Source organism: Uloborus diversus, chromosome 1 (genome assembly GCF_026930045.1).
Source record: "Uloborus diversus isolate 005 chromosome 1, Udiv.v.3.1, whole genome shotgun sequence".
Taxonomy (NCBI): domain Eukaryota; kingdom Metazoa; phylum Arthropoda; class Arachnida; order Araneae; family Uloboridae; genus Uloborus; species Uloborus diversus.
The window spans coordinates 56293910-56311386 of record NC_072731.1 but is presented as its reverse complement, the minus strand read 5'-3'; the positions used below and the strand labels follow the sequence as shown (position 1 = coordinate 56311386).

Below are 17477 nucleotides of genomic sequence, written 5' to 3'. Positions count from 1 at the left end.
TGAGGAATGATTTAAAGCAGTTTGAGGGGTGTCTATAAGTGTCTAAAGGAATTCGGTTTCGTGCTAAAAAAAATATGTACATACATTTTTCCACAACGCGAAATTTCGACTTACACGAGGAGTTTTGGAACGCATCCCTCACGTAAGTCGGAACTCGACTGTACTGCAGACCAGTGGTTGGAAGTAGCACGCTACAAGTAGCGATGTTACTGTAGGAGCTACTTACATTTGTTAGTAGATTGTAGTGTAGTGCACTACTTTTTTTAAAAAAGTAGTGTGGTGAGTAGTTCAATACAAAACAATAGTAGTTAGTAGCAAACTCTGCGAACTGCTTTTAAATAAACTTAAAAAAAAAAAAAATCAAGGTTCAAACGAATTTGTCTGGCAGAAATTTTACACTTGTGTGCATCAGCAGATGCAATCAGAAATAAGACTCATAAAAATTAGAGCTGACCTCATATCATTTTGACGCCATACGTTCTTTCTGTTGGACGCCATTAGTTTTTTTGCCATTGTAATTTTCATACTTTGCCCAGGGTTCGTACGCTCCGGGAAAACCGGGAATTGTCAGGGAAAATGACGCTGTCAAAAATGTCAGGGAAAAGTCAGGGAGTTTTCAAATTTTGTCCTCCAAAAATTTTTTTTCCATTTTTTTTCCCAAGGAATTAAGTACCATGAGATCTAGTCTTCGTTTTTATTGTGATTTCACGAAAAAAATTGTAAATTTTTATCTAAACCGACGCTGGCACTTAAAAACTGCAATCGAAAAATGAACGTTTTTTTTTTCACAACGAAAAATGCTCCAAAAGAGCGAAGATTTCCTTACATGGAGTCAGTGAGGGGAACGCATTTCTTTTTACTGCCTAAACTTTTAGATGGGTTGCCACAACCATTCTGTTCGTTTCAGGGTTCGTACGCTCCGGGAAAATCTGGAATTATCAGGGAAAATGACATAGTCAAAAATGTCAGGGAATTTTCCAAATGTGTCCCCAAAATTTTTCTTTTCCCAATTTTTACCCAGGGAATTTTGTTTTATGAGATCTAATCTTCATTTTTATCGATGTATTAAAAAAAATTGTAACAATTTAAAAGCAATAAAAAAAGTGGCGACCCAAAAAATCATCAGCAGCCGCCATTTTTGGCTCTCAGTAGTTCCCAAGAGAAAAAAAAAAAAAAAAAAAATCAGATGAACAGGAATTATGCACAAACTCAGCAGGAGAGAAGACAATTTACTGCTTCGGAAGCACAACCTGTAGATGGGAGGGTCGATCGGTGAAAATCGTTTTTTTTTTTTTTTTTGATCGGAAAATCATTTCAGCTACGTGTGAAACGTAGTCGCCATCTTTGGTCATTCACAAGATGGAAGTAGATACGATCCTAAAATGTCTAAGTTTCTAAAAACAAAGCAGAATTGGATGTTTTCTTTAATTGAAAACTGATGAAAATAACAAAAAATGGTCTGCAAATTGTTTTTCTATTATTATTATTATTTAAAATTTTCTTGAGAAATGAAAAATTTTGTTCTTAAAACAGAAGTATAAGATTATATCCTCACTGCCTTGGACGCAAATGTGATAAAAACTTTTCAATGAATTATAGTTTCATGAAGATTTATTATTTTTTAATTGTCTTCATGCAACAAATTAAAAAAGTTATTTATTATTTTTGGGCAAAGCCGCCATATTTGGTCATTCCTAAGATGGAAGTTCACAAGACTTTTTAAGTGCCTAAGTTCCCGAAAACGGCACTGGATGTTAATTGCAGTGCAAACTATTGAAAACAACACAAATTGTGCCTTTTTTTTTCCAGATAATTTGTAATTATTTTCTGGATAAATGCAAAATTTAATCTTCATAACATTTTTTTGTTTTAATTGATTTAGACTCTTATGTGCTAAATACTGACTATTTTGCTTTTATTGTAGTTTTTTAAGGATTATTGATTATTTATTACTACTTTTATACTACAAATCCAAAAATCTACTTATTATTTTAAATTTTTCACTTTGTCGCCATATTTGATCGTTTGCACAATGGAAGTAGACTTAAAATTCCAGAAACAGAATTGGATGTTTATATCAATGTGAACTATTGAAAATAACATTAAAATATGCAATAAGTTATGAATTTTTGAAAATTAACTATTACTTTCTGGAAAAGAAAATTTGAAATTTTAATGTAAGCGTCCTTTAATATGTGAAAAAAAAAAAAAAAAAAAAAAAAAAAAGATTATTTGCATTGGCCTATGATTGGCGGATGTTGATTTTTGTTACTATGCATTACATGGTATGCCGATCGATGCAACAAGTTAATCATATTTATACTGAAATTTAGCTTTGAACCTACTAATAAGAAAATAAAAAGAAGTATTGTAAACCAAAAGCGGATGCTAAAAGGTTGCTGCAGGACTACAGCAAAACGCTATAATATTACGCGTGACATCAAAGAAACGCTAAAATAAGTTGAAAGTATTCTGTTTTCAACAAATAGTAAACAAATTAAAACAATTTTGAACAAAATATTTTAAAAAAACTTAAAATTTTGACAGAAAAAACAAAGGGAAAAAAAAAAAAAATCCAAGTTTTTTTTTTTTTTTAATCTAAGGGGAGAAGTTTCAGTTCTTCTGCATTGCTACTTTAAACAATTTTAATTATTTTGAAAATATTACTATTTAAACATAAATTTTGAATAAAGCGAGTAACCTGGAATTTTCTAAACAACAACCTGGAAAAGTCAGGGAATTTTTTTTAACCAAAAGGGTAAGAACCCTGTATGCCAATACTTGTATTGAATAGAGCTTGATTTAAAAAAAAAAGTATATGAATTAGCGATAACTGCCAGTTTAGTAACTCCTTTGTTTTTTCTGACAGCTGAGAATGTCCCGTGTATGAATGTTTTAGATTTCGAAGAGATTATTGTTCCAATACTGTAAAAGCACTTATTTTCGCGAAATTGAATACATCAATGATTTTGCGAGTTGAAAATTTGGTAGATTTTATATGAGCAGACCGAAAGTTAAAAAACAAAAATATTCAACAAGGCTTAAATTTTTCTGATTACAAAGGGCATACGAAAGTCGCGAAAATTAAAGTACAGTCCAATCCCGACTTTCGAGAAGGATGCGTTCCCCTCATGTAAGTCGAAATTTCGCGTTGTGGGAAAGGGTATGTGTAAAAATTTTTCATGAACATACCTAATTATTTTATACACTTGTTAGCACCACCTCAAACTGTTTTAAACCATTCCTTAATTATACATTACCGTTTCTTACATAACGAACTGAATTTTTAATTGTATTAAAAAGTGATTTTAATCAACATAAAATACTATTACGATGCATAAAATCAGTGATAAACGGGAAAGAGAGGCATAAAATAAACCAGTATGGTACGTACAGTATGTAGTTATAATAAAATGATGTACTATAATAGCTCTGTACAGATCTATTGATGATATTTGTAACTTTAAAAATGTAAGATGTTGATGATTTATGCTGCATGATCAAATCGTTATTCTAATATAATTTTTAATTCAGTTGCTTTGCTAGTTCTTTTATAATGTTTCCGTATATGGCAACACCCCTCTTCCTGGTTTCTCTAATTCTCAATACAAGAGCAGTTTCCATTTTCAAAATTTTTGAATTTCGTTTAAACACTACTCGGCAAACTATTACTGTTTTTCTTTTCTTGCCTTATTAATTGTACGTATGGAACATTCACTCACACCTAATTGTCATGCTACCTTCGATTCATTTTTTAGTTTTTCAAGTACGTTTTGAACCTTTAGCTTTTCTTTAATTGTTAGAGAATTTCTCTTTTTCTTTCTGTCTTCACAAACTTTAGATGAAACAGTGCTCTTAGGTCTCATTACATTTCATCGACTTTCGCATTCAGAAAGAATAAAATAATTGGTAAATGAGGAGTGGTTATTTGTATACACAAACAAAGCTATATTCAGATTAGTATGGTGTGGGAACTCCTACTCCCAGTGATGCTAAAGGGATAAAGGTCCATCCATGGAAAAAATATTTTAAGTAGCCAATAACGAAACTGATACTTTCACACCGTGATTCCCTTCTGAAAATTTTCGTGTTGCGGGCGAGGAATTCGCTTGAGGTCTAAAATTATTTATTGGTGAAAAACTCGTGTTATAGCCATTTCGGGTAAATCAAAACGCGTTGTAGAGAAAGTTGACTGTATCGCGAAAATAAGTGATTTTGCAGTATTCATCAAATAAAGAAGCAACTATAAATGGTGACAAGGATGATATTGAACTCCCCTGGTCGGCTTACAACAAATATGAGCATTACAGTTTTATATGTATGACAACGCTCATTTGTGGGAAAAAAAAAGAATAAATAATTTCTTAATGATATTCCCTGTTTAGGTGAGCTGATTTATCAATCTAAACCTTTTTTCGTTCGATCCTCTTACAAAACAAGTGTGTGTATTGGGGTGTCCGAAAAAAACATGAAAGTTGATTTTTCAAGTCACATACCCTCTATTTTATTTCTTTTTATGTCAAAACAATTGCAAAAGAAGTTTCATATAATTTGAACAATGGCAACCAGTGCCGGCTTCCATCTGAAAGTATGTACCAGCACTTGTAATGCTAGACCAAATAAAGGAAAAGTGTTTTTTAGAAACTTGAAATTTCTGTTGATAAAGCATTGCCCCCCTATACCCCACAAAAACATTTATTCAAATGAAAAGCATTTAGGCCTCCCACAGCTGGCCTAAAATTTTCAATTTTCTTCAAAAAATTGATTTTTTCTATACATATTTTTTTAAAGTGTGAGGTAAATTTTATGAAATTTTCGAGATAAAAATATAAACAGTAAAGTAGGTAATTAGCGTTAAATAAAAATTTTTGCTCTCCTGCAATATATAAGTCTCCCACATAGTATTTAAAGGTATGGATTTTTTCAAGGTTAATTTTAATTTTTCATTTAAAATGTATTATTTTTTTTTATTATTCATTTGCAGATGTTGAACTGAAAATGTGTTCTCAAATAATTTTTTAACTTGATCTTTTATTTAAATTTATGTGTAATTTTTTAAAAGATAAATAGAAAAAAAAATGTTTTTTTTTGAAGAAAATTATAAATTTTAGACCAAGTGTGGGATATCTGAATATATTTTAATTTGAAAAAAATATTTTTGTGGTACATGTGGGGTGTGGGGTTTAGAGCAATGTTTCATCAACAAAATTTTTGAGGTTCAAAATTGCTTTTTTTTTTTTTAGAATTGGTTTAGCATACAAGTGTTGGTTTATACTTTCAGACACAAGTCGGCACGGTATTCAAATTGTATGAAACATTTTTTCACCATTGTTTTGACATAAGAAAAAAAATATAAGAGGCTATACGACTTGAAAAATAGACTTTCATTTTTTTGGGACACCCTAGTGTGTATGCTCTTAATTTACTTATTTTTTTGAAAAGTAGCGAAGTAGCAACTACATTTCAAAAGTAGTTTGTAGTTGCTACATTTAAAAAAAAGTAGTTGTAGTTAACTACATTTGTAACATAGTTGTAGGTCCCTATAAATAAAATGTAGTTTCTCCAACCACTGCTGCAGACAATCAGGATTTGATTGTATAAGCATCTAGCTCCTGCGCAGCAGAAACTGACTGAGAAGATGCGAGACATGCGTCGCAGATTTTCAGCGGCCTGCAGATAATTTTACCAAAGAGCAAAAAGAAATAAAGAGAAAAAAAGAAAATTAATTTGAATTTTTATATTTTGAATTCAAATTATGTTTTTCGCAATCACGAGTGTGTGTATGTAGGAGTGTGTGTTTGTGTGTAGGTGGTATGTGTATGTGTGTGTAGGCATGTGTGTTTGTGTCTGTGCTGGCATAAGTGTGTGGGTAGTTGTGTATATGAATGTGTGTGGGGAGGGGTTATGTGTGTGTAGACATATGTGTTCGTGTCTGTGTGCAGGCATGAATGTGTGGGTAGTTGTGTGTATGTGTCTGTATGTGTTTGTGCGTGCGTGTGTAGTTGTGTATGTATGCGCGTGTGTGTAGGACATGGATGCAACCTGGAGACGGCTTTCGCTGTAGGAGCAGCATTGTGAGGACCCGGTCGACGATAACAGTGCGGAGGGTGGCGGTGGGAAAAATCAAAGGACACCAAAAGCAGTCAAATGAAAGCAATAAGCAATCGTGATTGCTCAATAAAGAAAAAAACTTTTTTGCAAAGATTGTTTGGAGATCGTTTTTTGACCGTAAAAGCAATGGAGGCTTCAGCATTTCAGGTAGAAACATAGTCGCCATTTATGTTCCTTCACAAGATCGAAGTAGATAAGATGCTTAAGTGCCAAAGTTTTGAAAACAAAGCAGAATTAGATGTTTTATTTACTGAAAACTAATGAAAATAACTTAAAATGTGCAGCAAATTGTTTTTATTTTTATTTTTTAAAATAATTTTCTTGAGAAATGAAAAATTTTATACTTAAAATTTCACCTAATCCTCATTGCTTTGGGTGTTAAAGCGCCAAAAACTTTTCAACCTCCTGGAAATTTTGATTTTAAAATTATTTTTTGCAGCAAATTCAGAAATTTATATCTTAATTTTTGGCGTAGTCGCCATGTTTGGTCGTTCCCAAAATGTTAGTACAAAAGACTCTTAATTGCCCACGTTTTCATAAACGGAATTGGATATTTATTGCAATGCAAACTATTGAAAATTATGCAAAATTTCATCTTTAGAATATTATCTTAACTTCATAGCTTTAGAGACTAACCAACTATTTCTTCTAAATTGTAGTTTTTAAAGAGTTTTGATGTAACAAATTCATAAAACTATTTATAAGCATGAATTTTTCGCGTAGACGCCATGTCTGGTCATATGCAAAATGGCAATTGACGAGCCTTATTAACTTGTTTAAGTTTCCAAAAACAGAATTTGATCTTTACCTCAGTACAAACTATTGAAGATAACATAAAATCAATAAATCATGTTTTTAAAAAAAATATTTTTGTGAAACATGTGAATTATTATCTGCACAATTGTATTTGATTCTCACTGCTTTGTAAGCTTACTATAAACTAAAACATTCAGCTAAAATAAACTCTGCAACAGTGGTTTCCACTAAGTTTTTCGGGTCTAGTGGCCACTAACCAGTTGGAAAATTTCTGGGTCTTGACCTTTACCAGAGACTTGTGTATTTTATGAAAGCTTGAAATAAAACTAATAATAATGCTGCAGATTATTTTCAACTGACCAAAATAGTGTCGCAGACTGGCTAGAAAGTTTCTGCTACTGGGATCTAGCTTAGCTATGGAGCACCCTAATGTTATATATCTCTTACCCAAAATTGAATAAATGGGATGCTTAAAATATTTTTAGCAAAGACTCAGTTTTATTCTTAGATAGTGTGTGATTGGGAAAAACCTAATCTAACAATATTGTGAAGGCTACTCAGATGATAATTACCAGGGGTCCCCCCTCCAAGGCTAATGGTGCACCCCCCCTCCCCACAAGGACCCCTTCCAAGAAAGAGTACTCCCCCAAAAATGAAAAATAACCCCTAAAAATTGTAATCTGTGCCTACCCCCCTCCCGCAATTGACACCCCTGTAATTACAATATTACTGCTCTGCCTGGTTAGGTTTGTCCCAATTATAATTCAGTTGAGGTTGAAGTACTATACAGTCAACATGTCTGAACATGAAGACAAAAGAATGTCATCTTCTTGCTGTACAAAATCATTTCAAATAGGTACAACTAGTAATTGTAATACTAACTAATACCTGAATTTTGAGCTATTTTTCAATTTCATAATACCGCTATTAGCTGGGGTAAAACATCGGCTCGGTATTAGCTGCTTATAATAAATATTTTTTAATTAAAGAGTTTTCAATTTAACCTGTTTGATGTTTACTCTTATTTTAAATGTACATTTCTTTTTGGATGAAGCTACCCAAAGCAATTTATTGATGTAAAAATATGACTCAAGAACACAAATTAATGGAATATTAATTTAAAGTTGACGTAAAACTATGAACGGAGTACAATTATTGTAACCATTAATATATTGTTTTTTACATTTTTTATAATGTTCATTTAATTTTTTGGTGTGAAATTGTGAGACCAAAAATAACTGAAGTATACCATATGGTATACTTCAGGCTTTTATATGGTATACTTAGGCTTTTGTCGGATGTCTTTTCATCCATAAGCTCATTACTTTTTGCATTAAAAATGGCTTTCCCTGAAACGCCGAAACACATGTCTGCTGTAATCGGCAATTTGTGCTTTTTCGACGTTTTTTTTTACTTTACTGTTCACAAAGGTATTTATTTATCATATGGTATGTGTACCATTCTGGATTTAATGAGGCATAGGTCCCCATGTTGATGAGCCCCCTAGGCCCTCATCATAATTTGTACGCCTAGGCCACTGGGTATATGAAAAGTTTATGGATATCTTCTGTCATGAAGGATGGTGCCATTATTCTCACTCATATTCTCCACATTTGGTATCCACTTGCAAGTGAAGAAGAGTTAATAGTATGGGTATATTTTTACTCCAAAATTTAGAAATTAATTGGCACAATCAGACTGCAATCTTTGTGAGCTATAAAAGATATCTGTGCATGGCTTTGGTTGTTTTTCAACTTCAGAAATTTGGAATAAAATTCAGGATGAGTGAAATATAATAATGTATTTTTTTTAATTTACTTTTTTGGTTTCTTATTTCTAGCACTTTATAGTTTTTAGTTTGCACATTTTTAGAGAGTTGTGTTCTGTTTCCATTGATTTCTTTTCTCTTTATATTGTAACTAATAAAAATTAATCTTTCAGCCATCACCTCCAAGTTAAATGAAAATTCAAGCATAGAAGGGAAGTTGACTCTTGCAAAAAGAATTTTTACTTGCCAGAAAATAAATCTCATAAATAAAAAGGAGATAATTTTAAACTGGCTGTTTGATAATATTGGCCATTGCTTGAAGTAAATATTTTTATTTATTTATTTATTTTTTATTTATTTATTTATTTATTATTATTATTTATTAATTATTATTATTATTATTTTTTTTATTTTGCTGCTATATTTTGACAATTCATCATATTTTCACCAAATACAATTGAAGTATAAATAATTAAGTATTAAATTTTAAATATAAAAAAGATCACCTACTGAGGTTTCTTCTTTTTTCTCTCGAAAAGATTGTTAAAACTAGAGTTATGGGAGGAGTCATTTTGACCCCTAACATACTTTTTTTGCTAACTACTCTACATTATTTTCATTAAAAGCTTAATCCTTCCTTGACTTTTTCTAAAGCATTGTGCTGTTTAATAATATAAAGATTCAAGATAATTGTATTTGTTTCAAACCCGAACTATAGGATTAGATCTAGAAGTGTGGGAAAGTCTCATTTTGACCGCTTTGAGAAAAAAAGAAATCCAAATACATTTTACTAATGCTGAAACAGTGCAAAACTGCTTCTTGGATCATATCATTGCAAGAATTTGAAGCATTCATAATGTTTTTTCTACATTAATAAGAGCATTATTGCTATTTTCTGAAATGCAATTGGCTGGATATTTTAAGAACATTTTAAACTTTTTAAATACTTCTTTATATATAATTAAAACCTCTATATCCTGTAAATTAACTGCATTTATTATGAATATGTTGGTTTTTAATTAATTTTAGAAATATATATATCATTTGTGCAGGGAACTATGTACATTTCTTCTGGGAGGGTCAAAATTAGCTCTACAGTATTTCTAGGTATACGAATATCGCCATAATGCTAGTGTTAATGATTCTGCTTACTTGGGTTCCTCAGAGTAACAATGTTAAGGACTCCCGTCAAGCAATCTTAAAGTTTCTTTCTTCTATACAGACCAGAGTGAGTGAAACCAAGCCTTCAGAGAAATTTGCAGTCTCCATATAAGAATGAACTGTAGTGCCTTGCTGTTGCAACCTGTTAAATAACATCCTGTTCTTGTTTTTGTTTCCAAGCTGTTTTTCAGCTAATTCAAAGTCATAATCGATGAAATGAGAGTGGGAAGAAAATAATAAAATTTCAACTTTCGAAATCCAATTTTTTAAAAATAATTCAAAGTACAGTAGAAACTTGATTAACGAGCTTCGATTAACCAAAGTTTCTGTTAACCGAGCCGATAATGAAGTGTATTTTTTGTAGATAGGTAAACCCTGACGAAGATAAGACGTTTCATTTCTCTGTTAAAAAACAAAAATGTGCATTTAATAAAATCATGAATTTTTACTTTGAAAATAAAAATATTTTTCGGAAATTTCTGTTGTTTTTTCCTGTATTAAACTTGATATTGTAAAAATATTTAATTGACTTTTTAAAACTTTCTGCAAGTTATTCCCACTTTTAGTTTTTTAATCGTAAAACATTCCTTTTTATACATTCAATTTCATCCTTTAAGAATATTCTATTGTGTTTTTTATTGATACTTTTTGAAATTTGCGATCCTAACAAGTTTTTGTAGAAAGTTTCTGTTAACCGAGATATCCGACATCCGAGGCAGTAGCGGTCCTAATTAGCTCGGATAATCGAGCTCGTACTGTAGGTAAAATTGGGAGATTCGAATGCAGTAGTTCCCTGAGGCATTGATTCTTAAAGGCTTTCTGTTATCCTAGACTTGGGATGGACCCTAAGTGGCATGATACATTAAACAAGAGGTGGGCAATATCATTCTTTTTAATGATTCGTTCATCAGAGCATTGTTCATTCTTTTGATCCGTTCATTCAACTTGTTCATATAGAAAAAGTTGCAGGTGATCTCTTTGCATGACATACTCACGTACATTAGAGATGTTTCATTAGATCAGCAATATTCTTTGAAGGAAAAATAGCTAAAACTATCTAAAAGTATGGAAATATGCCTATGAAAAATAAATGAAAAAAACTTGATTCGGGTTTAGATGTATAAAGCAATTATAGTTCATTTTGTAAGATATTCCTCAGTTGCCGAATGATAAGATATGTTTTCCATTCCAAAAACTGCAGGTTCCATTCCAGAATGTCGAAAAATTTAGTTATTAATTTTTTCCAGCTGCAGCACTGTATATATATTTATAGTATTACCAATAGACAATGTCATCGCCCCAGAGCAACAGTAGGTTATCTTACTGTTGTTTCTGGAGTTAGATGTCCTACGGTTGCTCTGAGACGACGATGTAAATGAAAAAAGTAACAAATGTATCAATAGCTCAGCCGGAATGCCGGATAACTTAATTTTTATAAAAAGATCCACCTAAAAATATTAGAGAGCTTCAAAATTATTCCACTGTACCGATGAGAAAAGAAAAAACGCAACACTTTTTTAAATTGGGAAAAAAATTAAGACAGTAATAATCAGTAAAAAAAAGCCAAATCAATGTTCATTCTTATTGCTATGAATAAATGGTAACTAATTATGTGCCTTAATCAGGGGTAATAAATAATACATCATGCAAACCAATACATTTAAACATTTTGTTTCCTTCATGTTCATATTTTTACGTTACTTTATTAAGGAGAACAACTCTGAATGAGGAATAAAAATGTTAACAATATTTACATGTTCTTTGCATTGGCAAAGACTTGTTTAGAGAGTCTTTTTTGTTTTTAATCTTGTTGTAAAAATCCTCACAAGAGAATCTGACAGTAATTTTACATGTCAATGTCACAAATTGTCTCTGAGCCGGACTATTATTAGTCACATAATCGCTATTTTACAGAGTATAGGAAAAACATTTGTCTGGCGCACTCAAAGTATAGGACGCATGCTCTTTTAGTACTGGTAAATAACTACAAAGTTTTTTTTTTTTAATTACGTTTGCATGGCTCAATGTGAATAGGATTCTATATACAATGCAGTAATAATATTTAATTGACTTTTTAAAACTTTCTGCAAGTTATTCCCACTTTTAGTTTTTTAATCATAAAACATTCCTTTTTATACATTCAATTTCATCCTTTAAGAATATTCTATTGTGTTTTTTATTGATACTTTTTGAAATTTGCGATCCTAACAAGTTTTTGTAGAAAGTTTCTGTTAACCGAGATATCCGACATCCGAGGCAGTAGCGGTCCTAATTAGCTCGGATAATCGAGCTCGTACTGTAGGTAAAATTGGGAGATTCGAATGCAGTAGTTCCCTGAGGCATTGATTCTTAAAGGCTTTCTGTTATCCTAGACTTGGGATGGACCCTAAGTGGCATGATACATTAAACAAGAGGTGGGCAATATCATTCTTTTTAATGATTCGTTCATCAGAGCATTGTTCATTCTTTTGATCCGTTCATTCAACTTGTTCATTTAGAAAAAGTTGCAGGTGATCTCTTTGCATGACATACTCACGTACATTAGAGATGTTTCATTAGATCAGCAATATTCTTTGAAGGAAAAATAGCTAAAACTATCTAAAAGTATGGAAATATGCCTATGAAAAATAAATTAAAAAAACTTGATTCGGGTTTAGATGTATAAAGCAATTATAGTTCATTTTGTAAGATATTCCTCAGTTGCCGAATGATAAGATATGTTTTCCATTCCAAAAACTGCAGGTTCCATTCCAGAATGTCGAAAAATTTAGTTATTAATTTTTTCCAGCTGCAGCACTGTATATATATTTATAGTATTACCAATAGACAATGTCATCGCCCCAGAGCAACAGTAGGTTATCTTACTGTTGTTTCTGGAGTTAGATGTCCTACGGTTGCTCTGAGACGACGATGTAAATGAAAAAAGTAACAAATGTATCAATAGCTCAGCCGGAATGCCGGATAACTTAATTTTTATAAAAAGATCCGCCTAAAAATATTAGAGAGCTTCAAAATTATTCCACTGTACCGATGAGAAAAGAAAAAACGCAACACTTTTTTAAATTGGGAAAAAAATTAAGACAGTAATAATCAGTAAAAAAAAGCCAAATCAATGTTCATTCTTATTGCTATGAATAAATGGTAACTAATTATGTGCCTTAATCAGGGGTAATAAATAATACATCATGCAAACCGATACATTTAAACATTTTGTTTCCTTCATGTTCATATTTTTACGTTACTTTATTAAGGAGAACAACTCTGAATGAGGAATAAAAATGTTAACAATATTTACATGTTCTTTGCATTGGCAAAGACTTGTTTAGAGAGTCTTTTTTGTTTTTAATCTTGTTGTAAAAATCCTCACAAGAGAATCTGACAGTAATTTTACATGTCAATGTCACAAATTGTCTCTGAGCCGGACTATTATTAGTCACATAATCGCTATTTTACAGAGTATAGGAAAAACATTTGTCTGGCGCACTCAAAGTATAGGACGCATGCTCTTTTAGTACTGGTAAATAACTACAAAGTTTTTTTTTTTAATTACGTTTGCATGGCTCAATGTGAATAGGATTCTATATACAATGCAGTAATAAACAGAAAATCGTGTAATTTTTTAACGTACGTCAGTCTAGCCCTGAGGTACAGATATTTATTTTCTTATTTTAAATAATTCTTCAGTTAATTATTTTTAGACTTTTTTGGTCATCTGTAATCAAGTTGAAGGGTTCGGGGTAGAAATGTGACAAGCCACAAGGAGTGACTTTTCGATCAAAATTTTTGTTTCTCAGAACTAAAATTGAAATGAACATGACAATGGATTATGTCATTTGTAGAAAAACATATCTGGTTTTAGTATTGCAGAATATAGAATGTAAAATACCTTTGGAAAATTATGCAAATGTTTTTTAATAAGGTCGAAATGGGCCTACTGAAAAATTCACATCATGTGACATATCACATTCTTGCCCCGAGCCCTTCAACTTATCTTTTATCGGGACGTGAAGTAAACCGGCCGGCACATCAGGATTTTGTGTGAAAACCGGGATTTCTGGCAAACCTATTTATAGGGATGTTATATAAGGCATAACATTTGTTAGAAAAGTGATAAAAGATATTTTTAGAAATAATTTTGGCGACAGATAACGTGAGAAGAATTTTAACTGGTGCGTAGGACAGGAAGTGGAATGTCCAAATATTTTATTAGTAGCATACACAAGTTACACAAAACATTACTAATGGATACATTGGAAAATTGCAAATGAACTGCAACAATTAAAGAAAAGAGATCAATAAAGCAGAAAATAAAAAGGTTCGACTAAATGTACAGTAGAACCTCGTTTTACATTGGTTTACTTTATGCTGTTTCGATTATACGCGATTTAAGATTTGACACCTTTGTTTTATTTTACGTGGATGAGTTTTGGTTTGATGACGAATACGTCAGTGCAAACAGATAAAAAATTTCTCCTCTTTGAAAATCCAAATTCTAAAAACTTTAGATACACGTAATAAACTGCATTTTCGCGTGCTAATAATCGAGCTTGGGCCACTGGAAACATTTTATACGATTGATTCTAGAGCTCTTTCTAGATTTTTTTTTTTTAAATTAAACTCACACTGTTCAGAAATCACTGAAAGAAGAGATTTTAGGAGCAGGGTTCGTACGCCCTTGAAAAACCTTGAAAAGTGCTTGAAAAAAAAAGTTCATTTTCAAGTGCTTGAAAACCTTGAAAAAGTTTTAAAACCTTGAAAAAGTTTCTTAGTGCTTAAATTCTCTCAAAAATCAACGAATTGTGCTTAGAAGTTTTAAAAAAGTATTTCACCAATGCAATTTTCTGAACATGTGTTCAGTATGCAACATCGCGAAAAATTGCTTCCGTGTTTGGGATTTCAATCCTTTTGCATCTTGTAAATATTTTGATGTTTTTTACAACCGAAAGATATTTTGACATATGGTACCTTAGATTAGTTTATTTTTTGTTTAATTTCATTAATTAACAAAGAAATTAATTTGGAAACCATGACAACATTGAACTTAATCGGGTTTCGCGGAAAATTGCTCTTGTGTTTGAAATTTCAATCGTTTTGCATCCTGCAAATATTTAAATATTTTGGCTAATCAAATGTTAGTTTCGCATATGCTACCTTAGATTAGTATATTTTTTGTTTAATTTTAATAAAAGACAAATAAATTTATTTCATGGGAAACATGCCACGTCGAACGAGCTCAGACTTTGCGAAAAATTGCTTCTCGTGTTTGAAATTTCAATCTTTTTGCATCTTGCAAATATTTAAATATATTCACTAATCGGTTGTTATTTTCATATTTGCTACCGTAGATTAGCATATTTTATGTTTAATTTCAGTAAAATATAAGTTTATTTTATGGGAAACATGACAACATTAAACTTAATTCGCGAAAATTTGCTTCCCTTGTTTGAGATTTCGATCCTTTTGCATTTTGTAAATATTTTTATGTTTTTGGCAATTAGTAGTTATTTTGACACTGCTACATCAGATTAGCTTATTTTATTTTTTATTTTAATAACTAAAGAGTTAAAGAATTTATTACCTTGGTCTTGTTTAATTATTTGCTTATTTATTTTCGCAATTTTGAATGATTATCTTTACCTAATTTTTGGTCATAACAGATTTTAAAAAAAAAATTAAATTTCAGCAGTTGAGCACCTAACAAATTAACATAAAGTTTGTATTTTAAATATAAAGTTGATTTATATAATTTTATTTATAAGTACATCATTTTTTTATGTCTGCTAAAATAAATAAGGTGTATAACAGGGGTGGTTGTGTTATGATTATTCACATGAAATCCAGTAGTGCTCGTTTTTATGCTTTTACCTCCCTATATCTCCAATTTTTCCCTTTTCCTCAAATGTTCAAAATTACTACTTTATTAAGATTGTGAGTACTTGGAGCTTACTGAAAGAGGCTTTAATCAGCAAAGGGGTAGATAGCTTAAGGAGGGTCATTCATCTTCATTTGGATTTAACAAATTGACCAGTACCAGCCTAGTTACGCCCAGTGCCTGTTGCTGATTATCAACAGGCACTGGGCATGGTATTTCTATGCAGAATATTTTGACTTATAAACTATTTTATGAATTGTATGCATAGCAAAAGTTATTGTTGTACATATGTATATTCAAGTAATAGGGTCTTAGTTTAAAAAATTATTCCCCCCCCCCTCACCCCATTTTGCTCTTTGAAACTTTCAGGTAATTTTTTATGAACTCACAAATTACAATTACACCTGAATATTATTGCCTTTCTAAGTTTAAATTCTAATTTCAACAATAACCCATTTTTTTCCCAAAATAAAACTACTTTTGTCATAATATATGTCAACTTCTTGTGAATCTTTTCAATTTCGAAATATGGCTCTATAAATCTGAACTTGCACATTTATTGTCTATTACAAGTTAATCAATGAAAGCTGAATAGGCTCAAGTTTGCATTCAGAGTATTGATCACTACTTAAGCTGCTTTTGTATATTTTGAGGTGTAGAGACTGAACTGTGAACTTTCATAAACTTTTCTTACTTCCTAATTTTTAAATTTACTCGAGGACAGTTGAAATGCCTTATTGGCTGAACAGCTAATAAATATATACGAATAATTGATTTGCATACTTATAAATGATTTGCAAACGTAATATTTTTAGAAGTTAATAGTGCAAACTGAAATAACTTGCTGGGTAGTGTTTTTGTCCTAACCGCCCTTCTATTGTAATAAACCACTGTATAGATATTGGAAATAAATGTTGAAATGAGGGGGGGGGGGTGACTTAAAAAACTCCTCTCTGGCAATGCCATTGAACTTGGGTATTTTAGTTTCTTCCCATAAAAGTTAAAAGCACTTATGAAAGGTTTTTCTTTAAAATATTAATTTGCTGATTCTAGAAAATATACAAACCTCTGACTGCTGCAAGCTTTGAAAAACCTCAAAATTAAACCTATTGGTATCTGCTTCTCTTTATGACCAAACTTTTCAAACATTTTCAGAAAAACTTTCAACGCAGTAGATCTTTCATCAAAGCGTCTCTCGTTGTAGAAAAAGCAATTTTGTTTCCCTATACTTTTTTGTATTATTGCCTTATTTCTATGTGTTTGTAGTAAATGAAATCTGCATACAATATTTTTAGTACAAATTTATGATATTGCCTTGGAAACAAAATTTTTTACCTTGAAAAGTACTTGAAAAGTGCTTGAATTTTTTTCTGCCTAAAGGGTATGAACCCTGTAGGAGTGACAAAAGAGGATACTGACATCAATCACACACAACCTAAAACATTAACATTGAAAAATTGGAGCTATTCCTTGACAATAGAAACGATCTTTTTGATTAGTTGGTGAAGGAAGATTCTATCATGGAAATGATCACGGATACGTTAATGCTCTGCAAAGAGCTACAGAGAAAGAATCTTGACTGCCACAAGATTATTATAGCCAGCTCCTTTTCATAAACATTGAATTTGTCTTTTCTTTATTCATGTTATGCATAAAAATCAATATAAATACACATTAAACTTATTATACAATTAGTCGTTACTAGAATGAAGTTTTTTTTTAAATCTACGTAACCTAACCCCTATTCTAACCATAATATTGTCTTAATTTACGCAGTTTCGATTCACGTGGCATTTCTGTGGAATGTAA

At 31.3% G+C, this 17477-nt stretch overlaps 1 protein-coding gene across 1 annotated transcript in view; it reads left to right on the top strand.

Annotated features, from left to right (window-relative positions):
* Positions 1–17477, top strand: part of LOC129229798 (uncharacterized) — a 124386-nt gene that overhangs the window by 18232 nt on the left and 88677 nt on the right. The window contains exon 2 of the mRNA XM_054864178.1: positions 8809–8956. Coding sequence (XP_054720153.1) covers positions 8809–8956 — 148 coding nt within the window. The remainder of the gene's footprint in view (positions 1–8808; positions 8957–17477) is intronic.